Source organism: Podarcis muralis, chromosome 7, assembly GCF_964188315.1.
Source record: "Podarcis muralis chromosome 7, rPodMur119.hap1.1, whole genome shotgun sequence".
In the NCBI taxonomy this organism is placed as follows: Eukaryota; Metazoa; Chordata; class Lepidosauria; order Squamata; family Lacertidae; genus Podarcis; species Podarcis muralis.
In genome coordinates, this window is record NC_135661.1 from 44,713,069 (window position 1) to 44,734,346 (window position 21,278).

At 49.3% G+C, this 21,278-nt stretch overlaps 3 protein-coding genes across 6 annotated transcripts in view; 2 read left to right on the forward strand and 1 right to left on the reverse strand.

Annotated features, from left to right (window-relative positions):
• WWP2 (WW domain containing E3 ubiquitin protein ligase 2) overlaps positions 1-4,520 on the reverse strand; it is a 35,631-nt gene extending 31,111 nt beyond the window's left edge. Inside the window, exons 1-4 of one of the 2 annotated variants that reach the window (XM_028739833.2) lie at positions 4,456-4,520; positions 3,717-3,780; positions 648-795; positions 59-180 (exon numbers count right to left, since the gene is read on the reverse strand). In XM_028739833.2, the coding sequence (XP_028595666.2) occupies positions 59-180; positions 648-795; positions 3,717-3,780; positions 4,456-4,500 (379 nt within the window). In that variant the 5' untranslated portion in view covers positions 4,501-4,520. Of the gene's footprint in view, positions 1-58; positions 181-647; positions 796-3,716; positions 3,781-4,166; positions 4,200-4,455 lie in introns of those variants that run through there. The other variant, XM_077931656.1, reaches the window with a different exon arrangement.
• Positions 4,521-7,091: 2,571 nt separating this feature from the next.
• On the forward strand, positions 7,092-12,854 carry NOB1 (NIN1 (RPN12) binding protein 1 homolog). Of its 2 annotated transcripts, none has more exons than XM_028739837.2 (9): positions 7,092-7,151; positions 8,029-8,161; positions 8,603-8,736; positions 9,551-9,622; positions 10,105-10,254; positions 10,380-10,586; positions 11,304-11,401; positions 11,558-11,702; positions 12,262-12,854. In XM_028739837.2, the coding sequence occupies exons 1-9, from the start codon at positions 7,107-7,109 to the stop codon at positions 12,529-12,531; spliced, it is 1,254 nt and encodes a 417-aa protein (XP_028595670.2). In that variant the 5' UTR covers positions 7,092-7,106; the 3' UTR covers positions 12,532-12,854. The 2 variants fall into 2 exon arrangements, with proteins under 2 accessions (XP_028595670.2, XP_028595669.2); XM_028739836.2 differs by lacking the exon at positions 7,092-7,151 and adding an exon at positions 7,188-7,514.
• A 4,245-nt stretch (positions 12,855-17,099) lies between these two features.
• On the forward strand, positions 17,100-21,275 carry NQO1 (NAD(P)H quinone dehydrogenase 1). 2 transcript variants are annotated; one of them, XM_028739831.2, is made up of 6 exons: positions 17,100-17,240; positions 17,492-17,656; positions 17,899-18,029; positions 18,615-18,728; positions 19,143-19,244; positions 19,707-21,275. In XM_028739831.2, the coding sequence occupies exons 1-6, from the start codon at positions 17,234-17,236 to the stop codon at positions 20,013-20,015; spliced, it is 828 nt and encodes a 275-aa protein (XP_028595664.2). In that variant the 5' UTR covers positions 17,100-17,233; the 3' UTR covers positions 20,016-21,275. The 2 variants fall into 2 exon arrangements, with proteins under 2 accessions (XP_028595664.2, XP_028595665.1); XM_028739832.2 differs by lacking the exon at positions 17,100-17,240 and having other exon boundaries at positions 17,552-17,691; positions 17,899-18,094.
• The last annotated feature ends 3 nt before the right edge of the window (positions 21,276-21,278 follow it).

The following is a 21,278-nucleotide window of genomic DNA, read 5'->3' on the forward strand; positions in this document are numbered from 1 at the left end:
CAAACAGGAGAACAGGCCAGCAGAGGGGGCTGTGGAGAGTCTCTACCATGGGACATACCTTTCCCTTTGCTCTGCTTCAGTGCACTGGGGAGACTGATGGAGGCTGTGCCCAGCAACTCATTCCGCAGGGTGTGGTAGCTCCAGAGTTTCACGTCAAGGTGGCTTTGTGAGGTGACATTCCTGCAGCGGGGTTGGGGGAGGAAGAGGGTGCAAAAGAAGACAGGTTGGTGAGGCGGTGGGATCATGTTTGCCTTGTGCCAAGCATGAGTGACGTTCAGTAAAAGCCAATTTGGGGACAAAACTAAACGTTAAAAGGTGAAAAGGGGGCTCTGCAGAAATAAATGAAAAGAATGTGAGTGCTCTCAACCTGTCATTAGGCTTCCCAAACATAAGAAGAGCAAACTAGGTCTTCCCAAACAGGCTGAAGATGACAAGCCAGGGGGAGCCAAGGGCCTTCCCTTGTTTGGAAACACAGCTGATAACATGCAGATGCGTCCCTTGCAAGGGCTCCTGCTTCACCATGGAAAGAGCAGCTGCCGCGGCCACAGAGCCTAAGGCCCATCCCACCATTTTTGCTCCTACACAGCTGCTAGCCCCAGCTCTGTTTCACACACACACACCAATTCCCTAGAGCCCCAAATTCTTACAGCACAAGATTCTCGTTCCAGAGCAGCTCTGAGCTCCCGATCCGCTTTGCTGTCTTCTTGGTCTCGCTGGTGAGCCCATCCGCCGTCACCTCCACGAAGCAGGTGATCCGAGCCTGGCGCCCCTGTGCCTTGGGCTTTGCTGACACCACTGGAGGGAGGAAGTGGAGGATGTTCAGTAGCTGCTCCTCGGCTGGAATGGTGGGTGACGCCTGCCCCAGGCTAGCCTGGTTGGGATTTTGGGGTAGCCAGATCTACTTGCGTGCCAGGGAGAGTGACAATGCCACCCAACTGTGCCCTTGTAACTCCTCCACTTTACACAGGAGGCTCCATTGCTGGTTCCACCCTTTATGCAAGCACAAGACTGCCAAAGGAACAAGCAGGGCAAAGGGCATATCTATGGCCTACATTGAAACCTCACTTGAAAATAGATGAAGAGCCCTGGATTCCCACAAAGAACCCTGGGAAGCAAACCTACTGGCTCGTAGGGTGATAGAAGTCCCTTCCTATCCAAACAAAGCTTAGAATACGAGCAGCTCAATGTGGTGCCCTCCAGATATTGCTGGACTCCAACTCCCATCATGCCTGACCACTGGCTGTGGTGGCTGCCGGGGGTGACCGGAGCTGGAGCGAAACAACACCACTTTGGCTACGCTTGGTTCAAACAGCCACTCTCCTCCCTCCCCACCTTGGGACAAGGAGGTGAGAGTGCCCCTTTGGCAAGTAAGAGGGTCTCTTACTTGAGAACCAGAGCCTAGCCCTAGCTGGAGAGTGCCAAGGCTGACGAGTGCCGACTACAGACCCAGGGGCTGACATTTCAGCCACGAGAGGAAGGCAGAGCAGCTGCAGCCTGTGCAGAACCGCTCCTGTAACTGCCAGTGTTGGGAGCCCCCTGGTGGCACAGTGTGTGCAGCTGGCTGGACCCAACACCCGCAAGAGGCTACCGTCTGGCCCCATCATACACTCCCCCCCTGCAGCTGCTTGAGGTGCAACCAAAGCATTCATGCTGGGGGGGGGGGGCACACCAGCTAGCCAGAAAAACAAGTCTGGGGTGGGGGGTGGGGGTAGAAAGGGGAGAGTTGCCTCTCAGTCCTTATGAGCAATGACTTAATGGCACATTGCTGTCACAACAGGCCAGAGGACAAGAGAAAAGCTTGTGGGTCTCATTTTTAACCCTTGAGACTGGAGGGCAATGTGAAGAATTAAACACTAACATATCAGTAGAGTTGGGAGATACCCTTGCCTGAAACCCTGGAGAGCTGCTGCCACTCAGTGTGGACAATATTAATCTATATGGACTCAGTATAAAGCAACTTCCAGCCTTCCTCCTTGTAGAATGAATTTAAGCAGTTGTAGTTAGCTGAGTTCCTGCAGTGAAATGGGATGGCCTGCAGTGATGGCTCTCAGGGTGCGGAAGGACCCAGTAAGTAACCCTACCACAGCCATGCCTCTCTGGCCTGGATCCAAAGTTTGGAGGATCAGCAGGTAAAAGTCCATTGCTGTTATGACTAGATGGTAGGGAAGCTGTTTCTCTTCCCACACCCACCCTTGCATGTAAATGCATGTGTCTGTGTGTGTACAAACACACACACGCAAACAAATACTGATGGGAGAACCCATTTGTTCCCCACCCTGAACTGACAGTAGTTAGGAGTGGGGACTGCTGACGTTCAGGCCATCTTGGCAAGCTGTAGGGAAAAGATCAGAAGGTCACACAGTCATCCTGTCGGCAAGGGTTTTCTCGCAGGCAAGGAAATTCTGGGTCATGCTAAAAAAAAGAAGAAGTCATCCCTACGCTGGGGACAGCACAAGTGGGAATGACTGGGAATGACTGGGAGACCACAGCAAACAAGTCGAGGAACTATCATGGGACCACCCAAATGCTGGCTGCAGTGCTTTCATGTTAAATGGAGCTCTTCTTCACTGGCAGCTGCTTAAAATAAAAGCAGTGTAAAGGGGGGTGGAATCTGTTGCCCTTCAGATGACAACTCCCACCATCCCTGACTACTGACCATACTGGCTGCTGCTGAGGGAAATGAGAACCCAACAACCTCTGAAGGGCCACAAGTTACCCACCTCAATGTAAACTAGCCTCCTCTTCATTTTAGAGAATATTTAGCCCCTCCTGGGATACATGAAATGTTCTCATCCAGACTGATCTGCTCCCTACTGTTGTTTTTTCAAGCTTTTGCTCAACATACCGTATTTTTCGCTCTATAGGACGCACTTTTTTCCCTTCAAAAATGAAGGGGAAATGTGTGTGCGTCCTATGGAGCGAAGACGCCATAGCCCCGCGACCCTCTCCCGGCTGAAGAGGTGACGCGCGACTATGGCAGCAGCTTCTCCGCTGCGCCTTTCCACTGCTCCCTGACCTGCTCTTTGGGGCTGGTGGTGCGCACCGCCCCTCTCGCTCTCCAGGCTTCCAAGGTAGCCGCCTGAACGCACCTTAAACGGCACCTTGTTTTAGAGTGGGAAAACAAGAGGGGGGAAATTCTCCCCCTCTCTGCGCAACGCCTCCTGCCGCTTCGCTGAAGGGGCGCTGGGCAGAGAGGGGGAGATATTTTTTTTCTTGTTCTCCCCCCTCTTAAACAAGGTGTGTCCTATTGTCCAGTGCGTACTATGGTGCGAAAAATACAGTAATTATTTGTGAGTCCATATAGCTCAAAACCCATAAAGCAATATAAATGTTTGTTCGGCTCATAGGAAGAATCTCACTTGTTTTGTGGGTTCTATAAGCTTCTTAATATACCGATCCGAACTTGGTTGATAACCAATCAGTATCTGTAATGGATCTGAAATTGTTTTTTAATATGTGTGATTGTTTTTATATGTTTTTTAATGTGTTATGAAATTCTTTCAAGATGCTTCATGGAAAGAGATTTGTAAATTAACTGAACACAACCCCACGGCGCAGCTACGCTTACACAAAAAATCCTTGCAGCTGATGGGAATTTCACAGGCTAGCCAAGGAGAAAGGACACCCAGAGCTGACAGAGGGGCAGACCAGAAACAACAAATACCTCCTTACTGCATCCAAACTCCACAGAGTTGCTCCTGGACAAGAGGACTCACCTTTCACAGTAAGTGGAGATTTCTCTCCAGGCAACCCCACAGAAGCCATTTCATCGCTGGATGCCTATGAAAGCGAGAGAGCAACAGGTGACACATTGTCTAAAAAGTCGGGGCAAGCCTCCTCCAAGTTCTGGTACTGGACACAGAGCTGGGAGCACCAGCACTAGAGAATGGGAGGAAACCTGGTTTATGGGCTCCAGCTTCCATCAGTCACAGACATGGGCATAGCCAGGGTTTTTGTTAGGGAGGGCAGGCTTTTGTTAGGGGGGACAGAACCTCAGATTCGTATTGATTTGTATTGATTGGGGGGCAGTTGCCCCCCTGCCCCTCCTTGGCTACGCCCATGGCCACAGCTAGCATAGCCTGATGGAGTGGGATGCTAGGAGTTTGGCTACTCATGCTTCCTGCTGCTTCTCTAAGTTTGCCCCTTTGGCTCAGGACAGGAAATACCTTGCTGTCAACAGCCATGCAGATAACTGAACCCTCCAAACTTAGAACTTTTCCAGTTGTTGAGTTCTGAATCCTGGAACAGATAGAGCTCCTTAAAGAGAACCATCAGAAGCCCCAATCCAGCAACAGTTCCGGAAAAACCAGGCCCCAGGAGGTAGTGTGGGAAATTCCCCTCACTGAGTAAGACAGCAAAGGCAGAAGGAAGAAGAGAGCTTCAGAGCACAGACACAAAGAGGAAGTGGGTGCAGAACAGCTCAGTTAAGGACTACCAGCATTTGTTTGCACACACCAAGCTCTGATGGAGAGCAGCAGCAGCCCTTCGGGAGCTTTTCATTCAGCAAAGAGGAGGAACTTCTTCATGCTTGAGCTTCTGGATCATAAAAAGTTTTGTATTTTAAGTCTCTGAATGACAAGTGGGCAGGTAAGGTTAGAAGAAGAAGCAGGAACACCCCCTCCTGAATGAGTTTCCTCGCTCACTTTCTATCCCTCACAGAAGAGTGAGTTTGTTGATTTGCACTAGCTACAGATCTCCAAGAGCAGGAAGACAAAGTTGGTTCACAACAGAGTGTGAGTCTAGCAACCATGCAAGCTGCTCAGGAGGAACCAAACCAAGTCAGCTAATCATTAACACATTCAATCATTGCATATTTATTACTCTCCTTCAAACCCAGCACTTTGTGAAGGTGATAGGTGACACACATACCAATTCACATACCAATTCACTTCATTCCCTCCATGGTCTCAGGTGCATTGAGAATGAGCCAAAAATTGAGTTAAACAGAACATAAGGTAAATTATAGGTGGATGGTGTTAGATCAATCCCACATATGGGTACAGTTCTACTGTACCCAGAGAACAACAATGTTGGTAGTTCCTTTCAACAAAATGAGCAAGATGCAAACAAGAAGTCCAATAGTTCACACACAGCAATGCAAGAGGCAGTGCAAAAATCACTCAACATGCCTCATGACATGTCTACATCAGCTGTTATCTGCATGACAGAGAGAGCTGTCCTCTCTCCTTTGTGAAATAGGATTTTACTCCCATATTTCTCTGTAGAACTCTCTGGAGCTCCTTTAAAGAGTCCCTATGTTTCCCACAGCAGTCCTTGCCACAACCAGGAAGAATCTACACAATTCATTTGCACACACACCCCTTTGTTTAAACAGTATCACTCAGGCTACAGTATATCTTTACAAGTAGCTGCAGCAATCAGCCAATTCAAGAAGCAAACCTGTCTCAATCCTTGCGCTTGTGTATAGTGAGCACATAAACAGCAGTTCCAACAGAAAAGCTGAATCCCAACATTAAGCAACGCAATAAAAGAAGCAATACAAACTTCCCTATAATCTGAGCAAAGCAAATAAGTGGATGAACCTCCTTTGCATGTGTCCAAGGAACGTCATGGTGCCCCTAGTAGAGCCAAAGGCTATTCTGTGGGTACCTCAGAAAAGGAGGAAGGGCACCTTGATGCAGCCTCATCCTACAGCAAGGCACTGTAGAGCAACACAACTGAATAGCACACCCCATATAGACTGTCCGGACACTTCCACTGGCACAAAACATAGCAATTTGTCCCACAGCTGAGTAGGTTAATGGCAGCCCAGCTCTCTGGGGAAAACTCTACAGTGACTGCCAAAAAATAAGGCCAGGTGTCCATAGTCATATGAAAGCAACTCTTACCCAGTGTTAGAAACTGAGATATGAAGCTAGGAGCTAAATGGCATCTTAAACCTAGGTTGTGGGTGCAACAACAGCACACTTTTAAAATAACAATACAAAGCTGAAAATGAACAAACTGCAGCTAAAATATTATGTTCATTATGCTCTCTCACACACACACCCTATTCTTATGAGGGTCTCTTCTCCAGTCTTCAGAGAGTAGTTGGAAGTGGGGAGGCAGAAAAAGGTCCTCCTTTCCTTCCACTCCACAGTTTTAATCTGAAATCTTAGGTGCAGTACTGTGCCTAGAGCTCAGAAACTGCTCACACTAATGAAATTCCCTGTCACAAAATGCGCCTAGAACAATGGAAGTTTTGAACACTGCTCTTACCAACCTAGTATACTCCAGTTGTTTTGGACTACAACCGTACTGGCTAAGGATGATGAGAGTTGTAGTCCAAAACTGCTGAAGGGCAGGCAGTAGGCTAACGTAGCCTGCCTTAAAGGGCCTGAGGCCCTCTTCACCATAGAACAGTCCGCCTCATAGAAAGTACGTATCTTAAGGGCACCTTCTGAACAGAAGAGCTCAGCTGCTGAGGTACTCAGAGAGACAGCCCTTGCCCTCTTTAAAGCTTTCAAGGGACAAGGCAGGCAGGCAGGCAGGCAGGCAGTGGGGCTGGAGACCCAGGGTGCCTGCGGTTTCCAAGCCTGTCGACATTATATACACACACATACAGCAAAAATATTTGGGGTTTGCTCAGGCCTTCCGTTTCTAAAGGTTTTGGCTTCTTCATCCCTTCATTTGCCACCTTCGCCTTTCCTGTAGCTTCGCGGGGCGGGGGTTGTTGTTGCTGTTATAACCTGAAAAGCGGGATGGAACTAACAACCCCTAAAAATAAATAAACAAACAAACGAATGTTTGTTTGTTTTTAAAAAGAGAAACTCAGGAGTGTTTTGTTTTTTAAAGCTGCCCGCTGATTTTCAAAATGTTGGAGAGAAGGAAGCCAGGCAAGCAAGCAAGCGGGTGTGGGTATCCGTATGTGTCAATCACAGCAGCGGCCAGAACCCCCGCCTCCCACCCTCAAATCTCCAGACTTACCGGCGACGGTTCCCAGCTTCTTCCCACTTCCACCTCCTGTAGTCATGGGTCATGTGACAAGTGACACGTCACGTGACATATACTTCGGAAGTGGAAAGGGAGGCTACGGAGCCGGGACGGCTAGAGCGGAATGGCGGAGGAAGCGGTGGCTGCAGGGGCTCCGACTTCCGGTTGTCGGGATGAGGCAGGAGTGGAAATCGCGTGTTCCCTTTCCAAGTTATGAGGTCTTGTCGGACTGGAAGTGGAAGTTTATTTCCCCGGGATTCTTTGGAGGCGGGTGGGCGGCATCAAAAGTATTAGATTAAAAGCCCCGCCTTCAAACAATGCAATGCTCTGTCTATTCTTTTTTAAGTCTAGGAAGAAAGGACGGTTTTAGAGGGGAACTACAGCTCCCAGCATGCCTTTCTTCCGCGAACCATCCTGTGTGAGGCCCACAGTTCCCAGCATGCTCCACAATGGAGAGCGGGGGGGAAAGACTACACTTCCCAGAGTGCCCTGGGAGTCACAGTCTAAAGTGGGGCAAAATGGCTCCCGTGGAGCACGTCGTGGCTGATGCTGGAGCTTTCCTGCGTGGAGCCCCGCTTCAGGTACAGTGGGAAAAGGCGGAGAACGGCTGCCTAGCTTGGCCAGTGGCCCACTGGGGAACCCCGCGAGAAAGGCCCACAGGCCCACGTGTATGCTTTACTTTGCGGTAGATTTTTGTTGGACCTGGAGACTTTTATTAGGCCATCCCGAGTAGAGAGAGAAAGCTGCCTAGACAGAGACTCTCCTTAGGGCGCATGGCAGGTTGGGGTTGTGGGCCTGGAGATTGTTCCCTATCCCTTGACAGCTTCAGGCGGTTGGGGACACACACACACCCGTCTACCAAGCCAAGGTGGCTCCTCAGAATGTTGCATGGGACTCCTGGTGTCCCCTCCCTTGTTGCAGGTGGCCCTGTTATGCTTCTTGGTATGTGGGCATCCCAGAACTAGTGTGAGTAGTAGGTCAGGAGAGGTGTGGCTATAGGTCTGCCTCTCTCTTCCCTAACCTAGTTGCCCGGCCCAGCCCTCAGGTTCCTGACCCACTTGCAACAGCTCTCAGCTGTGTCTTCCCCACTGGTAGGACATTGGCAAGAACATCTACACAATCCGAGAGGTGGTGACTGAGATCCGAGACAAGGAGACCCGCAGGCGGTTGGCAGTGCTGCCCTATGAGCTCCACTTCAAGCAGCCTTTTCCTGAATATGTAAGGCTTGGTGAGTAGCCTCTGCTTCGTGGTCTATGCTTCCTGCCCCTCTCCCACCCCATCCCCTCTTCCGTGACTTGCCTTTTTCTTTTTGTAAGTAACTTTGAGCTCTTGACTGGAGAGCAAAGGGTGCTATTCAATTCTAGTCCTACTCAGGGTAGACCCATCGAGATTAATGGACATGACTGACTTTCATTAATTTCAATTTATCTACTCTGGGTGGGGCTTTGTTGACTATAACCCCAACTAACATGTGATACACACACACACACACACACACGGTCAGGAGTAGAAATCAAGTTGATCACCTACAATTGCTTCATTGTTACTTGCTCTTAGATGTGTTTTCCTGGTGCCCTCTGGAATTAGAGAAGCACTTTTTCTCATGACCAGTTGTGATTTCCAGTTTTGCCTCTGGACTTGAACACTGAAATCCTCCCTTTGTTTCTAGTGACGGAGTTTTCCAAGAAGACAGGTGACTACCCCAGTCTTTCAGCCACAGACATCCAAGTCTTGGCCTTGACCTACCAGCTGGAAGCAGAAAATGTTGGTGTGGCTCACTTGAAGAAAGAGCCAGAGCAGAAGGTGGATCTTCCTTCTTTTATTATTTCTCTTTTGAAGGGGCCTTTTCCAGCAAAATATTTATTTACTATGATGCTGGTTTTGTATCCTGCTTTTTAGGCAAATGTTTTCTTCCAAACAACTCACATTAATTAAAAGACAGACAGAGAGAGGTCCTGCCCTTAGGCTTACACACTTTAAAAAACAAGACAAACAAGAGAAGGGGAAATTAGGGAAGTGGGGGGGGGGGGTGTTGACCAGATGGCTAATGCCAGGAACCAAGTGGTGGGGTGGGCACAGGCATTACTATCTAGTTGAGGCCAAGATAATATTTCCTTGCTTGGACAGAGATGCTGTAAATGACCCTGCAGCCCTTGTTCCCCTGGCTGATGTCAGCATTTGCTCCTTCCTTTCAGCTGTGCACTCCCAGGGCAATTGAAAAGGGTTCTTTCTGCCAGTGAGGAGGGAAGTCAACTCCCTCTGTGGCTAATCGAGGAGGCCCCTTGTTGCAATATTCTTCCTATCCAGTAGGAGGGGGCAATCCAGTTCCACGTGAATGCAAGACACTCTTGCCACCAGCTGCATGTGTTAGCAACCTATGTTTTGTCTTTGTTTCCTGCTGCTGCAAACGCCAGACAGGCTGATTATGCACTGCCTGAATCCTGTCCTATGCTCTGCTGTGTCTTGAATGCCATTCTTCTTGCCATTGCTGCTCAAAAGGTGATCAGACTCTGGGATGGTAGGTTTTGTGAGGCAGCTGCTGCTGCAAAAATCAACAATATGCCCTACCTGACCCACATCCCACTTTCTTTTCTCTCCCCACCCTGGATCTTTGCAGGTAAAACTCAGCTCAACAAAGCAGCACCCTGAGACACCTGTTCATGTTGCTGGCTTCCATCTACCTTCCAAGGTAATTGCCTCTGTGAGCAGTCTGAAACTCTGCCCCACTATTCATGGAAGGAGTATGAGCAGAGGGTAGCACACCTTGGTGACTCACTGCCCCTCCCCTCCTCCTGGTTGCATGGGGTGTAATCTGGGAATGACCAGGTGTGCCAGTTGAGCCCTTGCGCTGGGAGTCCTTGATAGGCAGCATCTCCTCCTTGGCTTGTGTGAGGATCCAGTGACCATTCGGCATCTACCAGAAACCTAAAGGAAGAGGTAGGCACACACGGCTTTTCTAAGAGGGCCATGGAGGATGGCCAAATCGCTCAGTGGTGGAGCACCTGCTTTGCCTGCAAAAGGTCCCAGGTTCAGTCCCAGTCAGCATCTCCAGGTAAACACCCCAGAGAGTCATTGCTGCCAGTCAGTGTAAGCAATTTGGAGCTTCTATATGACTGTTTCTTCTGGCAATTCATACATGTCAGCTTTTCTTCTGCCCAACTTTTCTTCTAGACAAAGTGCCCAGGAGGTGAGAAGAGTCCTTTCGTGGTGGGAAGCAGAAACTCTGCAGACTCCACAGGCCCTGAAACCTCTGAGTTTGGTTCCTTCCTGTTCTGGAGGAACCCTCTGCCCAGCATTGAGGAGGACCTACAGGACTTGCTGGTAAGAAGTCTAGCATTCTTTCCTTTCTTCCTGCCCCACTGGGACACGGGCACCACTTTCATCTCCGCAGCCTGGGAAGGTTCCGTGCTCAGCGGATCCTCTCCCAATTGGTCTCTTTCTCACAGAAAGCGGATGCTGTTGTTATTGTGCCGGAGGACCCCAAAGGCAACAAGAGTAGTGGTGAGGAGGAGGAGCAGAGTGGAGAGGACAGTGATGATGAAGAAGGCTGGATCACGCCCAGCAACATCAAGCAGATCCAACAGGGCATGGGCCAGGCTGATGAGCCAGCTGGTGTGCAGGTTGGCTGTGTCACCACCGACTTTGCCATGCAGGCAAGTGTGGACTATGTGAGACCAGATGGTCCCCAGGGCTTGAGGGGAGGGAGAAGGATGTATGCTTACCCTTTTGTCCTTGCTTCCATGCACCCAGTCTAGTCCTGTAAGCCTCCTGCTACATTCTTGTGCCTGCTACAGCTGCCTGGTCCAGGCTTCCTGGAGGCCCAGCAGAGGTTTTATGGTCTATGTTGGAAGAACATGATGAGAATAGGAGGGACAGAAAGGGTGGCTCATGAGCAGCAAGGGGTGACTTGGGTGGCAGCAGGAAGCTGAGAAGAGGGAATGGAAGTGGCCAGGTGAAGAGCAGAGGGATATGAGAGAGAGAGAGAGAGAGAGAGAGAGAGAGAGAGAGAGAGAGAGAGGGGAGAAGCTCCAGGAGGTGGATTGAAGGCAAACAGGCAGTGGGACAAAAACAGGAAGGGGAGAGTGGAAGCAGCCCTTTGTGCTCCGAGTTGGGCAACCTGGCAGACCTGAAGGAGAGGAAACTGGGGACTCTCTTTCAACTGGAGAAGCTTGGTCAGCCCAGCAGCAAAAAAAGAGCAAGCATTTCATGTTTTTTAAAAAGGAGAGCAAGCATTGCCTTATTTTAGCTCCAGCCCTTTCCAAGACCCCAGCCTACGGAGTATCCAAAGTCTGTTGAGAGGGACTTGCCCTGCACCAGCATCATAGGTGCTGATTGGGCTCCCCTCCCCTTCTCTGGTCTCTTTCCCACAGAACATTCTGCTGCAGATGGGCCTGCATGTGTTGGCAGTCAATGGTATGCTGATCCGGCACACCCGGAGCTACGTCCTGCGCTGCCATGGCTGCTTCAAGTATGTGATGAGTTGGTGGCTGGGCTGCAATCTCTGGCATATGGGCAACAGCTGGGGCTGTGTCCAGCCATATTCAGGAGGTGCCCCTTGGGCTTAGTCAATGGGCTGCTGCCAAGGTTGTCAACCCGCTGACCTGGCTTCTCTGCTTTCCTCCAGAACCACATCAGAAATGACCCGGCTCTTCTGCCCCCACTGCGGGAACAAGACGCTTAAGAAGGTGGCGGTGAGCGTGGACGACGATGGCACCATCCACATGCATTTTTCCCGGAATCCCAAGGTCTTGAACCCCCGTGGCCTCCGGGTGAGCAGCTCTGCTCTGGGCTCCAGTGCTCTTATGGGCTTTCCGCGCTTGTTGTCGTCTCTGTTGGCTGCCTGTGCTCCCAGCTGAGCACCTGAGGCAAGAAGTAAGAGTCTGCAGCAGGCCATGATGGCCTCTGGGGCCAGCAGAAGAATCTTCTCTGGGCTTATTTATTTCCTCCCAATGGCAAAAGTTCTGTGGCCAGTGCTATCCAGTGTAGCTTTAAGGAACTTGTTCCACTAGTACAACGATTTATGATTGTGCAGCAAAATTTCCCCCTGCATGTGTCCTATGCCTTCCCAAATTTTCTCCAAAGAGTTGGGGGAACCCCATAACAGATTATGGGGGAAGAAGATGTGGGGGTGTCTGTTGTGCAGTTGTCTCTCCTCATGCTACAACCATGAGTGGATTGGATACCACTGTAAGTAAAAATGTAAAACCGTAACTTGGAAAAAATACAACAAGGATGAAAGTCAAGTGTGAGGTGCCTCTCCCTTTCAGGGGTGTGGGGCAGGGTGCATTGGGCCTTTTGGCTTCACTGTGTGCCTCTTTCTTTCCACAGTACTCTCTCCCAGCTCCTCAGGGTGGGAAGCACGCAAACAATCCCCACCTGACAGAGGACCAGCACTTCCCCCAGCAACGGCTCTCCCGCAAGGCCAGGCAGAAGACAAACGTCTTTGACCCCGATTATATTGCAGGAGTTTCTCCATTTGCGGAAAACGACATCTACAGCCGGGCGGCCAATCTACAGATCCGGGATACGGCGCTGGGTGCAGGCAGGAGGCGTCTGAACCCCAACACGGCCTCCAAAAAATTTGTGAAAAAGAGATGAGGTGGGGAGAGATGCAACCACCCACCTGTCCCACTTGTCAGTGAAGGGAGGACAAGTCTTTTGTTTCCTACAGCTTGTGTGAAGGCAGGACTTTGCCCCTTGGCTCTACTTCCTGACTGCTTCCAAGGCAACAGACACTAGTGTGAATAAAGGGCAAGCAGCAGGAAGGTGGGAGGCAGACTGCCAAGTGATCTGGAAAGTGAGAGTGGCCCTCGTGTGGCAGAATCCATGTGCTGCGCTCAGGTCTTGGGTGCATTCTAATGCAAAAGACTCAGCAGCGGTGGCTGCATGTTTTGTTTTTTTAATAAACCAGGGTGTCTGCACATTTGGTGTCTGTGCACAGCTCCTTGTGGTTTAGCTTGTCCCTTTCCTGGCAACTAGACCCCTTTTCTCCCATGAGCGGAAGGTGGCCTTTCCCTTGTAGTAGTCAAGAGCACAAGCCTTGGTCTTTTTCTACCTTTTTCTTCAGCCATACAGTGAGCTGGTTGGGATGGCTAGAGAGGAAGCACTGCTCTTTGACTGTCTTCTATCACATTGCTGGCCGCAAACTTTTGAGTTCCACAAAGCTCTTCCTCAGAAGTGGCTGTTCAAAGCAAAAACAGAAAAGTTTACGGCCCAATAGCTGATTAACCCCAAAACACACATCCATGTGGGCTAATAAGAGTAGGAACCTGTAAAAGCCTGTTTAATTTTTGGTCTAAATACCTATGCTGGGGAATAGGCCTCTGTTTAACTCAAAAGATCACTTCCACTATTGTCAAAACATATGACAATAGGTTGCCTAAAATCTTTTCTCTTTTGTGAAAAGGGGTTAAAGAGCCATGAGAAGGACAACTGCAGGAATGTCACAAAAAACTGCAAAAATGCCTGGCAATGAGCTGGTGGCAACTCCATAAGGCCACGTCCTACTCACAGACTCACAGAGAGAGCCGCAGGTGTTCTCCCCCAGCCCTCTGGTGGGTCCTCTTGCAAGACAAGTTGTGTCACATTTTCCACTGCTTCCTGCCTTGGGCTACAGCAAATCCTCCTTGCACTTAACAAGCCTTTTCCTTGTAGAGGAAAGGTTAACAGCCAGTTTGCTGCAGACTGGCCCCTGTTCCATTCCTAACTATGCCCCAACATGCAACAAAGGCCCACTATATACCTGGGAGCAAAACTGACTAGTAAATGAAATTTGGTTAGATAGATTTCAAGTGCAAACAAAGGGCCCTGCCCAGTCCTTGCATAGCTCTAGTTAAGTCGCTAACAGTGCCCCACCCTGGCACCACACAAAGTTAATCTGGGCATTTAGAGCTTGAATGAAAGGGCTGTCAAAAACATTCTTTGCCATCTTCTAGGGAGGCAGTTGCCAACTTCATAGGCACGCCTAGCCTGCTTGCTTTGTTCTGAATCTGCCGTGCAAACACCAAAGACCTGCCCTTGGTGGCTAGGACTTAATAAACAGGAGTGGCTTACACACACACACACACACACACACACTTTTAGCAAAGTTTGGTGACTTGTACCTTTCTCTTTTACCTGTTCCCATATACCTTTCGCCAAAAGCAGACACTGCTGCTTCCTATTGGAATTGTATTCTACTAATTAATTAATATGAATTCCCATATGTATTGAAAATACTCCCAGGAAGTGTGTGATCTTGCCACAGAGCAGAGCATTCAGAGAAATGACCATTGCCCAAAATTCATGTGACATTGCTGCCTCTGGATCCATCCCATTACAGTACTGATATAGAAGATAGCCATGGTCAGCAACAGAAGCTAGTTTGGTACAGCCTGAAATCATTTTACTACTTCCAAATACTGTCCACAGGATTCTTTGTAGTGGCACCCAGAGGCTGTTGGGGAACACCAATAGCCTCACAGGAAACTGATTCAATGTGTTTGTGAGGACCCAAGTGCCACGTCGAGCACAGAGATACCTCTTAGCAAAGCTCTTGGCCTGCTTGGAGTTTAATTAGCATGTTTGTTCTCCTTTGTTTATGACTGGACTAAGGACTACAGCAACATCTAGGGCCCTGGGGACCCCCTTAAAGAGTCCTAGTTCTCTCTGATTGCTTTGGATACCATTTGCCTGTTGTCAATGCCAGCAGTCCAGTAGTCCCTTGATAGGAGCCTGAGCTGGTAAGGCTTTGTGTATTTGCCTAGCCTTCTCCCCAATGTGGCAGCAAGAGCAAGATCTAATTCTTTCATGTGCTTACTATTTCACATGCTCCCATTTTTTCATTTGGTAATTTCTCCCTCCAAAGATCCAAGCAGTAATCTGAACTGTACAAAGAGCTTGATGAATGATGCAGTGGATGGGTGGCGGGAATAAGTTGTTGGCATCGTCTGTCTTGGGAGACAATGGGAAAGGGCCCTTTGGGTAAAATCAAACTGCGGGAGAGTTACAGCACTTTGGGTGTAGAGACCAATGCGGAAGAAACATGTTTTGTTGCAGCAGGGGCAGATTAAGATGTCTGGTTGTGGTACTACAGAGGCACCATGGCATTTCTTCTCTCTGTGCCCCTCCCAGCAGTCATTTCTCCTCTGCTCACTGCTGTGGATACATGCCCTGACTGTCGTTTTAGGACAGACAAAGGAAAAGACTTCTCCACACAGCACATTGTTAAACTATGGAATTAGCTTTCACAAGACGCAATGATAGCCACCAACTTGGATAGCATTAAATAAGGATTAGACAAATTCGTGGAGGAGAAGGCTTTCAATGGCTATGTTGTACCTGAACTATCATGCCTCTGAAAACCAGTTGCTGGGAATCACAAGTGGGGAGAGTGCTTGTTGCACTCATGTCCAGCTTGCAGGCATCTGGTTGGGCACTATGAGAACAGGATGTGGGACTAAATGGCTCACTGACCTGATCCAGCAGGCTCATCTTTTGTCCTTCTGCCCTGCAGAGTAAATACTGCTAGGCTTGAAGGACCAATGGTCTGACTTTGTATATAAGAATAGCTGCACATCATCAGAAGTCCCAAACGGTACAGATTCAAACACTAACTGACTAGGCTATTTGGTACCTCTGAAGAGGATTAACAGCAACTATTTTCACAACTAGTATTTAAATGGGTTTTTGCATTGTCTACAGTTCAATTTTCATTGAATGAAAATGCCTTATCCTCCAGAATGAATGCCCATTTCTAGACTTACTTAAGTATTTGCACTAATGAAGGATTTTTTACATTCATTCCTGTACTGTATGTACCACTAACTTAGGGCATGAATTATTTAATAGGGATAGCCTTCATTCAATAATTGAGGGATTCTGCTCATTTCAAAAAAAGAGCTAAAAGTCCCTCCCCAAGATGCTGTGGGCAAGGGAAGGGCTGCTGAGATGTCAAAAGCCACCAGCAAGAATGCCTAGCTAGAAGCCTCTGGGTGATTCTCGTAAAATTCACATTCTGTAATTTCATCACCAAAGACAAGTTCAAACTGCATCTTTCTAGCAGCTTGGCTTAACACTTCAGCACTGAACCAACATGGGTATCTTCAACTAGCAAGGTGCTTTTTTTTTTCTATTTTTTGCAGGGGAGGGGGTTAAATTGTGCCGCACAGATCTGCAAATACAGTAAGAGATCCAGAATGGGAGGAGTCATTGGCAAGCACTGATCCTTCCCCAAAGCTGCCATCTGCACACGCCTTCTAAAGCATCTACCCTGGTACTCACCTTTGCCCCATCCTGGACCAAGCAAACACTTCAATGACTCTTATTAAGAGATGCTAGAAGGGCTAGAAGGGCAATTTCTCCACCTTTTCAATGTATGTTTCCCAGAAAAGGCAGCTGAGGCAGGGCTGGGGCTTGTGTCTTCATTTGCAGCAGGGGTCGGGAGTCATGCAGAATTAAGGAAAGGCAGAGTACAAGGCTGGGCTCATGTATTTCATTTGCACAATGTCAGGTGTTCCAGGTTCACTTTGCAGAAGGCTTCCTATCGTCAATTTTTCTCTGCTTTCTGCCAGCAAATGGGCAGGTGAAGCAGCATGGCACACTCTGGTACCCTTTTATCTGCTTTCCAGTGAGATAAATTCTGTCTGGGGTTTTCCCTTGGATAGAGCCACAAGCTGGGACTGCATCAATGAAAAAGGCACATTTCACGTTGGAAACCATGGTGTGTAGCCAAGGGGGGGCAGCTGCCCTCCCCTAGATCAAGTAAAACAATAGAAATACTTATCTAACTGACCAATCATGTCGGTCCTGCCCCCCCCCCAACTCTGGCTACACCCATGTTGGAAACGTAGCTATTAAGCATTGTCACCAGTCTCCCCTTTGAGGGCTACGAGTGGACGCTTGCTCGTAACAGCATGACAGCTAAATGGACCCTTCAGCGTCTATCTCTGAATGCCAATGGCAGAGATGACAGCAGGCTTTGCGTCTTCCTTGTGCGCTTCGTTTTCGGACATCTGATGGTTGGTCACTGGGAGAAAGCGGGATGCTGGGCCGGGGGGCGTGTCTTTAGATAGAGAGCTGCCAAATTAAGGGAGAAGTGAATGGGCTCTCGATGGCTCCTGGTCATGAGTTTCGCGATACAGAGGCAGTCTCCCTCGGGGCGAGGCCTTCCCCTCGGGGCACCAAGAGGCAGCATGCTGGGTCTGGCCGGAGTGTGGTTTCCCCGCCCCAGTGACTCAGCAAATCCGCGCCGCCTCCTCCGCCTCTTATAAGACCCGCGGCGCCGACGGCTTAGTTCAACTGCTGCCCGACTTGCATCACCATGGCTGGTAAGTAACTCGTCTCCTCGGCCCAGCCTTACTCTGGTGGGCCCTAAAGTGCGCATCAGGCTGCCCCGCGGAGCCAAGCGAGCAGGTCGAAAAGGGAGGCAGGACGGGGGTGGGTGGGATCGGTCGAGTCGAGTCTCCAAGGCACAGGCTCCCCCTGCAGGAGTCCTTTCCCGCCTCGAGAGCGTCTCCCCTCGGGTTCCCGAGGCCCTGCGGCAGCGCCGGCAGCAACTATGTACCGGCTCTCCTTACAGCTCGGCAGGCGCTGATCGTGCTGGCCCACCCGGAGCGGACATCCTTCAACTATGCCATGAAGGAGGCGGCTGTCGAGGCGCTGCAGAAGAGTGGCTGGAAGGTGACCGTCTCGGATCTCTACGCCATGCGCTTCAACCCGGTCCTCTCCCGGGACGACGTCACCGGTACATAGGTCTCTGGGTCCCTCTCGCTCCGCTAGGTGTGTCTGCACAGATTGGCGGCGGCGCCAGCTCGGCTGGGTTTCAGGCCGGCTGGTAGGGGGCGCTTTCCCACAGCCCCCCTGCCTGGAGGAACTGTCGTCGGGGCGAGTACCCGGGACCTTTTGCCGTTCCTTTCCCGGAGCCCCCAGAGGCTCCGCCTCGCCTGCGTGCCTGGACCCACCCTTCCCCCTCTCCCCCTCCCTCAGGCAAGCCGAAAGACTCGCAGCACTTCAGCTACCCGGCCGAAACGGGGCTGGCATGGAAAGAAGGCCGCCTGAGCAGGGACATCGTAGAGGAGCAAAAGAAGCTGGACGCTGCCGATCTTGTCATCTTCCAGGTGGTTCCCAGATCATAGGACGCTGCCTTCTAAGGAGTCAGACCACCTGGTCCATCAAGCCCAGGGTTGTTTAAGTGAACTGTTTCTCGAGGTTTTCAGGCATGAGTCTCCCCCACCCCTTCTACAGCCCTTCTCCAACTATCATAGATGGGCATCGGCTTCCTGGGAGGGGATTTAAAGGGGGGGTGTGATTTTTCACCTGCACCATAAGCCTTGCCTTGCCTTAGGCTTGTAGTGTTTGACCTGAGTGTGGATTTTGGCCATGAATCTTGTTGGCCAATGAACTCTGGAGAGGCAAAATTAGTAAATCCTAATTCAGTAAAGAGGGTGGGAGCAACTTGCAGCTCAGGCTTTAAAAATTGGAGTCTGGCAAACATGGAAATTGTCCACACAGGGCCTGTACTTCACAGGGGGGAAACGATATGCTTCTAACCCCCTGCTGGAGCTTGCCATTGGAACAAAGTTCTGGAGCTAGTGGTTCTAAGGGCATAGCTGTGGGGAATGGTACCTGGACTCTAAAGTACCATGAAATGAATGTGCAACAAGGGCCTCAACCCTTAGCCTGTGGCTCTGCTTCTGTTGCAGTTCCCTCTCCAGTGGTTTGGTGTCCCAGCCATCTTGAAAGGGTGGTATGAGCGTGTCCTCACTGGTGGATTTGCCTACTCCTACAGTGCCATGTATGACCAGGGACCCTTCAAGGTAGGTATGCAGTGGGGATTTGGTGGGAGTGAAGTCTTGCTGCTGCTGTAGCCGCCACCACCTTTCATTCTCTCCCATGTTCAGCTCCAACTGGCCAGTAGCTGCAGCCTGTCTGTTGTGCATTTGAGCCCTGCAGTCAGCCTCTTTGGTGCTCTGCATGAAACAATATGGCAGACTCTGGTGGTAGTGGGAAAAGACAGAGGATTCTGACAATGACCCTGCCTCTTGGTATTTTAGAGAAGGGTGTTCTGTGGGACAGAGAAGGTGCAGTTCCTTTCCTCCATATTGTGGCAAGATGATGATCAGCTGGGCTTTCACAATACTCTGCAAAATGACCCTTGTTCACTAGTTGCTCTCTGCATGACAGTGTCTCAGCTGCTGTGTAAAACATAACTCATATTTGGTTACTTACAGAATAAGAAGACTCTACTTTCCTTCACCACTGGTGGGATGGGCTCCATGTACACCCCTGGAGGCATCAATGGGGACATCAACATCCTTCTTTGGCCAATACAGGTAACAAGGCAACATTTAGTGTCAAACCCATAGCTATTTCTAAGAGAGTTTTAAAATTAGTATTAAAAGGTGTAATACTTAAGTAGATGGTGCAAACTTCTGCCTTACACAGAATTCTTACAGGTTCCTGTACTTGTCTGGTTTGAGAACCTTTGTGTAATCCAGAGGTTTACAATCCTGCATTCCAACCAATTGGCGAGATGACTGTTTTTTCAAGAGCTGTAGTTTACTGAATCCTAGCAGAAAGCCCACATCCCTTGTGTGGAAAGTTGTAGACAAATTTTAGGTTTTTAAAATGAGTAAAAATGTCATAGACATTTAGTATGGTAACAAAAACACATACTGTACTGGAAATGTCATTATAGATCTCTTTGTTGGTCCTGAACTTGTTCTAATTACATTCCTCCTGCACTATTTGAATATGTATTTGATTTGCAAATGTTCTTTCTTCCTACTCCCCAGAGTGGCACTCTCCATTTCTGTGGTTTCCAAGTCTTGGCACCCCAGATCGCTTTCAGTATTGGCCATACACCACCAGAGGCCCGCTCCCAAATCCTGGAGATGTGGAAGAAGAGATTGGCCACTATCTGGGAGGAGACACCCCTCAGCTTTGCCCCAAGCAACAACTTTGATTTGAGCTTTGCTGGGGGCTTTCTTCTGAAGAAAGAGGTCCAGGAACAGCAAGAAGATAAAAAATATGGGCTGACAACTGGCCAGCATCTGGGAAAGCCACTCCTGCCTGATAATCAAGTCAAAGCCCAGCAGAAATAGCAAATTCTGTTGGTAAATTGGGACAAAAAAAAGGCCTTTCTGTAGTAATGCCAGCAGTAAAAGTTTCCTACTTTCACTTTCTCTGGGTTCATAGGGTCCCTGTAGGGCAGACCTTCCCCAAACCGGCGCCCTTCTGCTGTGTTTGATTCCAGTCCCATCAGCCCAACAAGGATGATGGGAGTTGAAACCCAAACTACCTGGGAGCACACCAGATGGGAAAACTGGTTGGGCACTCTACCATTAAAAACAGTTAGTTCTTACCTTGTGTATGTAATGCAAGGCATATACTCCACAATGGAGCCTGCATTATTAGTATTCTGCTTTTTGCAGCATTGAGATCCTAGCCTATAATCCACAGGTGGGCAACCACCAGCCTTTCACATTCCTCTTTGCAGTCCCCACCTCAGCAAAGAGTACCACCATACTGCCTTGAGCAACAGAAGAGTTGGCAGGATGGTCCAACCCCAGAGCAAAGTACTTAGAGCTTGGGTCTTGCACTTCTCCAAGTGCATATGCCTGGAGAGCATCATAGGATGTATCCAATGTTAGTGCTACTTGGAGCAGACCCATTGAAAGTAAAAGGCGTATCTAACTTAGGCACACTAATTTCAATGCATCTACACAGAGTAGAATGTACTTATATAGAACTCTATGGATCTACGTGGCTGCTTTTTTGTCAGCTCTTCCATTTCTTGTCATAGTGGCCTCAAGGTAGTGGGGGTGGGTGGAGTACATTGCCTTTACTTCATCAGCAACAACCAATCCACAATGGATAAAACAAGCTACTTGGCAGTCAATACCACTTGCACCAGACTTGAGCTGCCAGAGGAGAGGTGCAGTGGCAATCTGTCTGAAGACAAAACAAGCCACAGATGCAGCTGAAAAGAGGGCAGCTGGGAAGAGTGGTGAAGACAACTGGGCTCCCACCTTCTCCAGCTGGAATCGGCCACAGCACAGGAAGGCAGGGGTAGAGTTCCCTGGCAATAAATGGTGCTCCAGGGGGTGGGGGTGGGTGGGGAAAAGTGTAATTAACTGGTGGGGAAGGTGAAGGGTTGCTTTAAATCCTCTTAGTTTACTTGCTGGTAGTAGGGATTAATACTTCTTGAGATTTTTGTACTTTGGTAATAACTTTCACATGTACTAACAACAAAGCCAGGTGTTGCCTCTATTAGTCAGGTTTGTTGGAATGTCATGTAGATTTATACAAGTCTCTCTTGCGCCAGCAGAGAAATTTAGAATAAAATACTTTTTTAAACCCTTCTG

What these genes read in the sequence shown, in the direction of transcription:
- NOB1 (XM_028739836.2), top strand. Translation starts at nt 7,383, where the DNA reads ATGGAGAGCGGGGGGGAAAGACTACACTTCCCAGAGTGCCCTGGGAGT. An exon ending in CGCTGCCATGGCTGCTTCAA is followed by an intron (nt 11,402 to 11,557) that starts GTATGTGATGAG and finishes GCTTTCCTCCAG; the next exon opens with AACCACATCAGAAATGACCC. An exon ending in TGAACCCCCGTGGCCTCCGG is followed by an intron (nt 11,703 to 12,261) that starts GTGAGCAGCTCT and finishes TTCTTTCCACAG; the next exon opens with TACTCTCTCCCAGCTCCTCA.
- NQO1 (XM_028739831.2), top strand. An exon ending in ATGACCAGGGACCCTTCAAG is followed by an intron (nt 18,729 to 19,142) that starts GTAGGTATGCAG and finishes GGTTACTTACAG; the next exon opens with AATAAGAAGACTCTACTTTC. An exon ending in TCCTTCTTTGGCCAATACAG is followed by an intron (nt 19,245 to 19,706) that starts GTAACAAGGCAA and finishes CCTACTCCCCAG; the next exon opens with AGTGGCACTCTCCATTTCTG.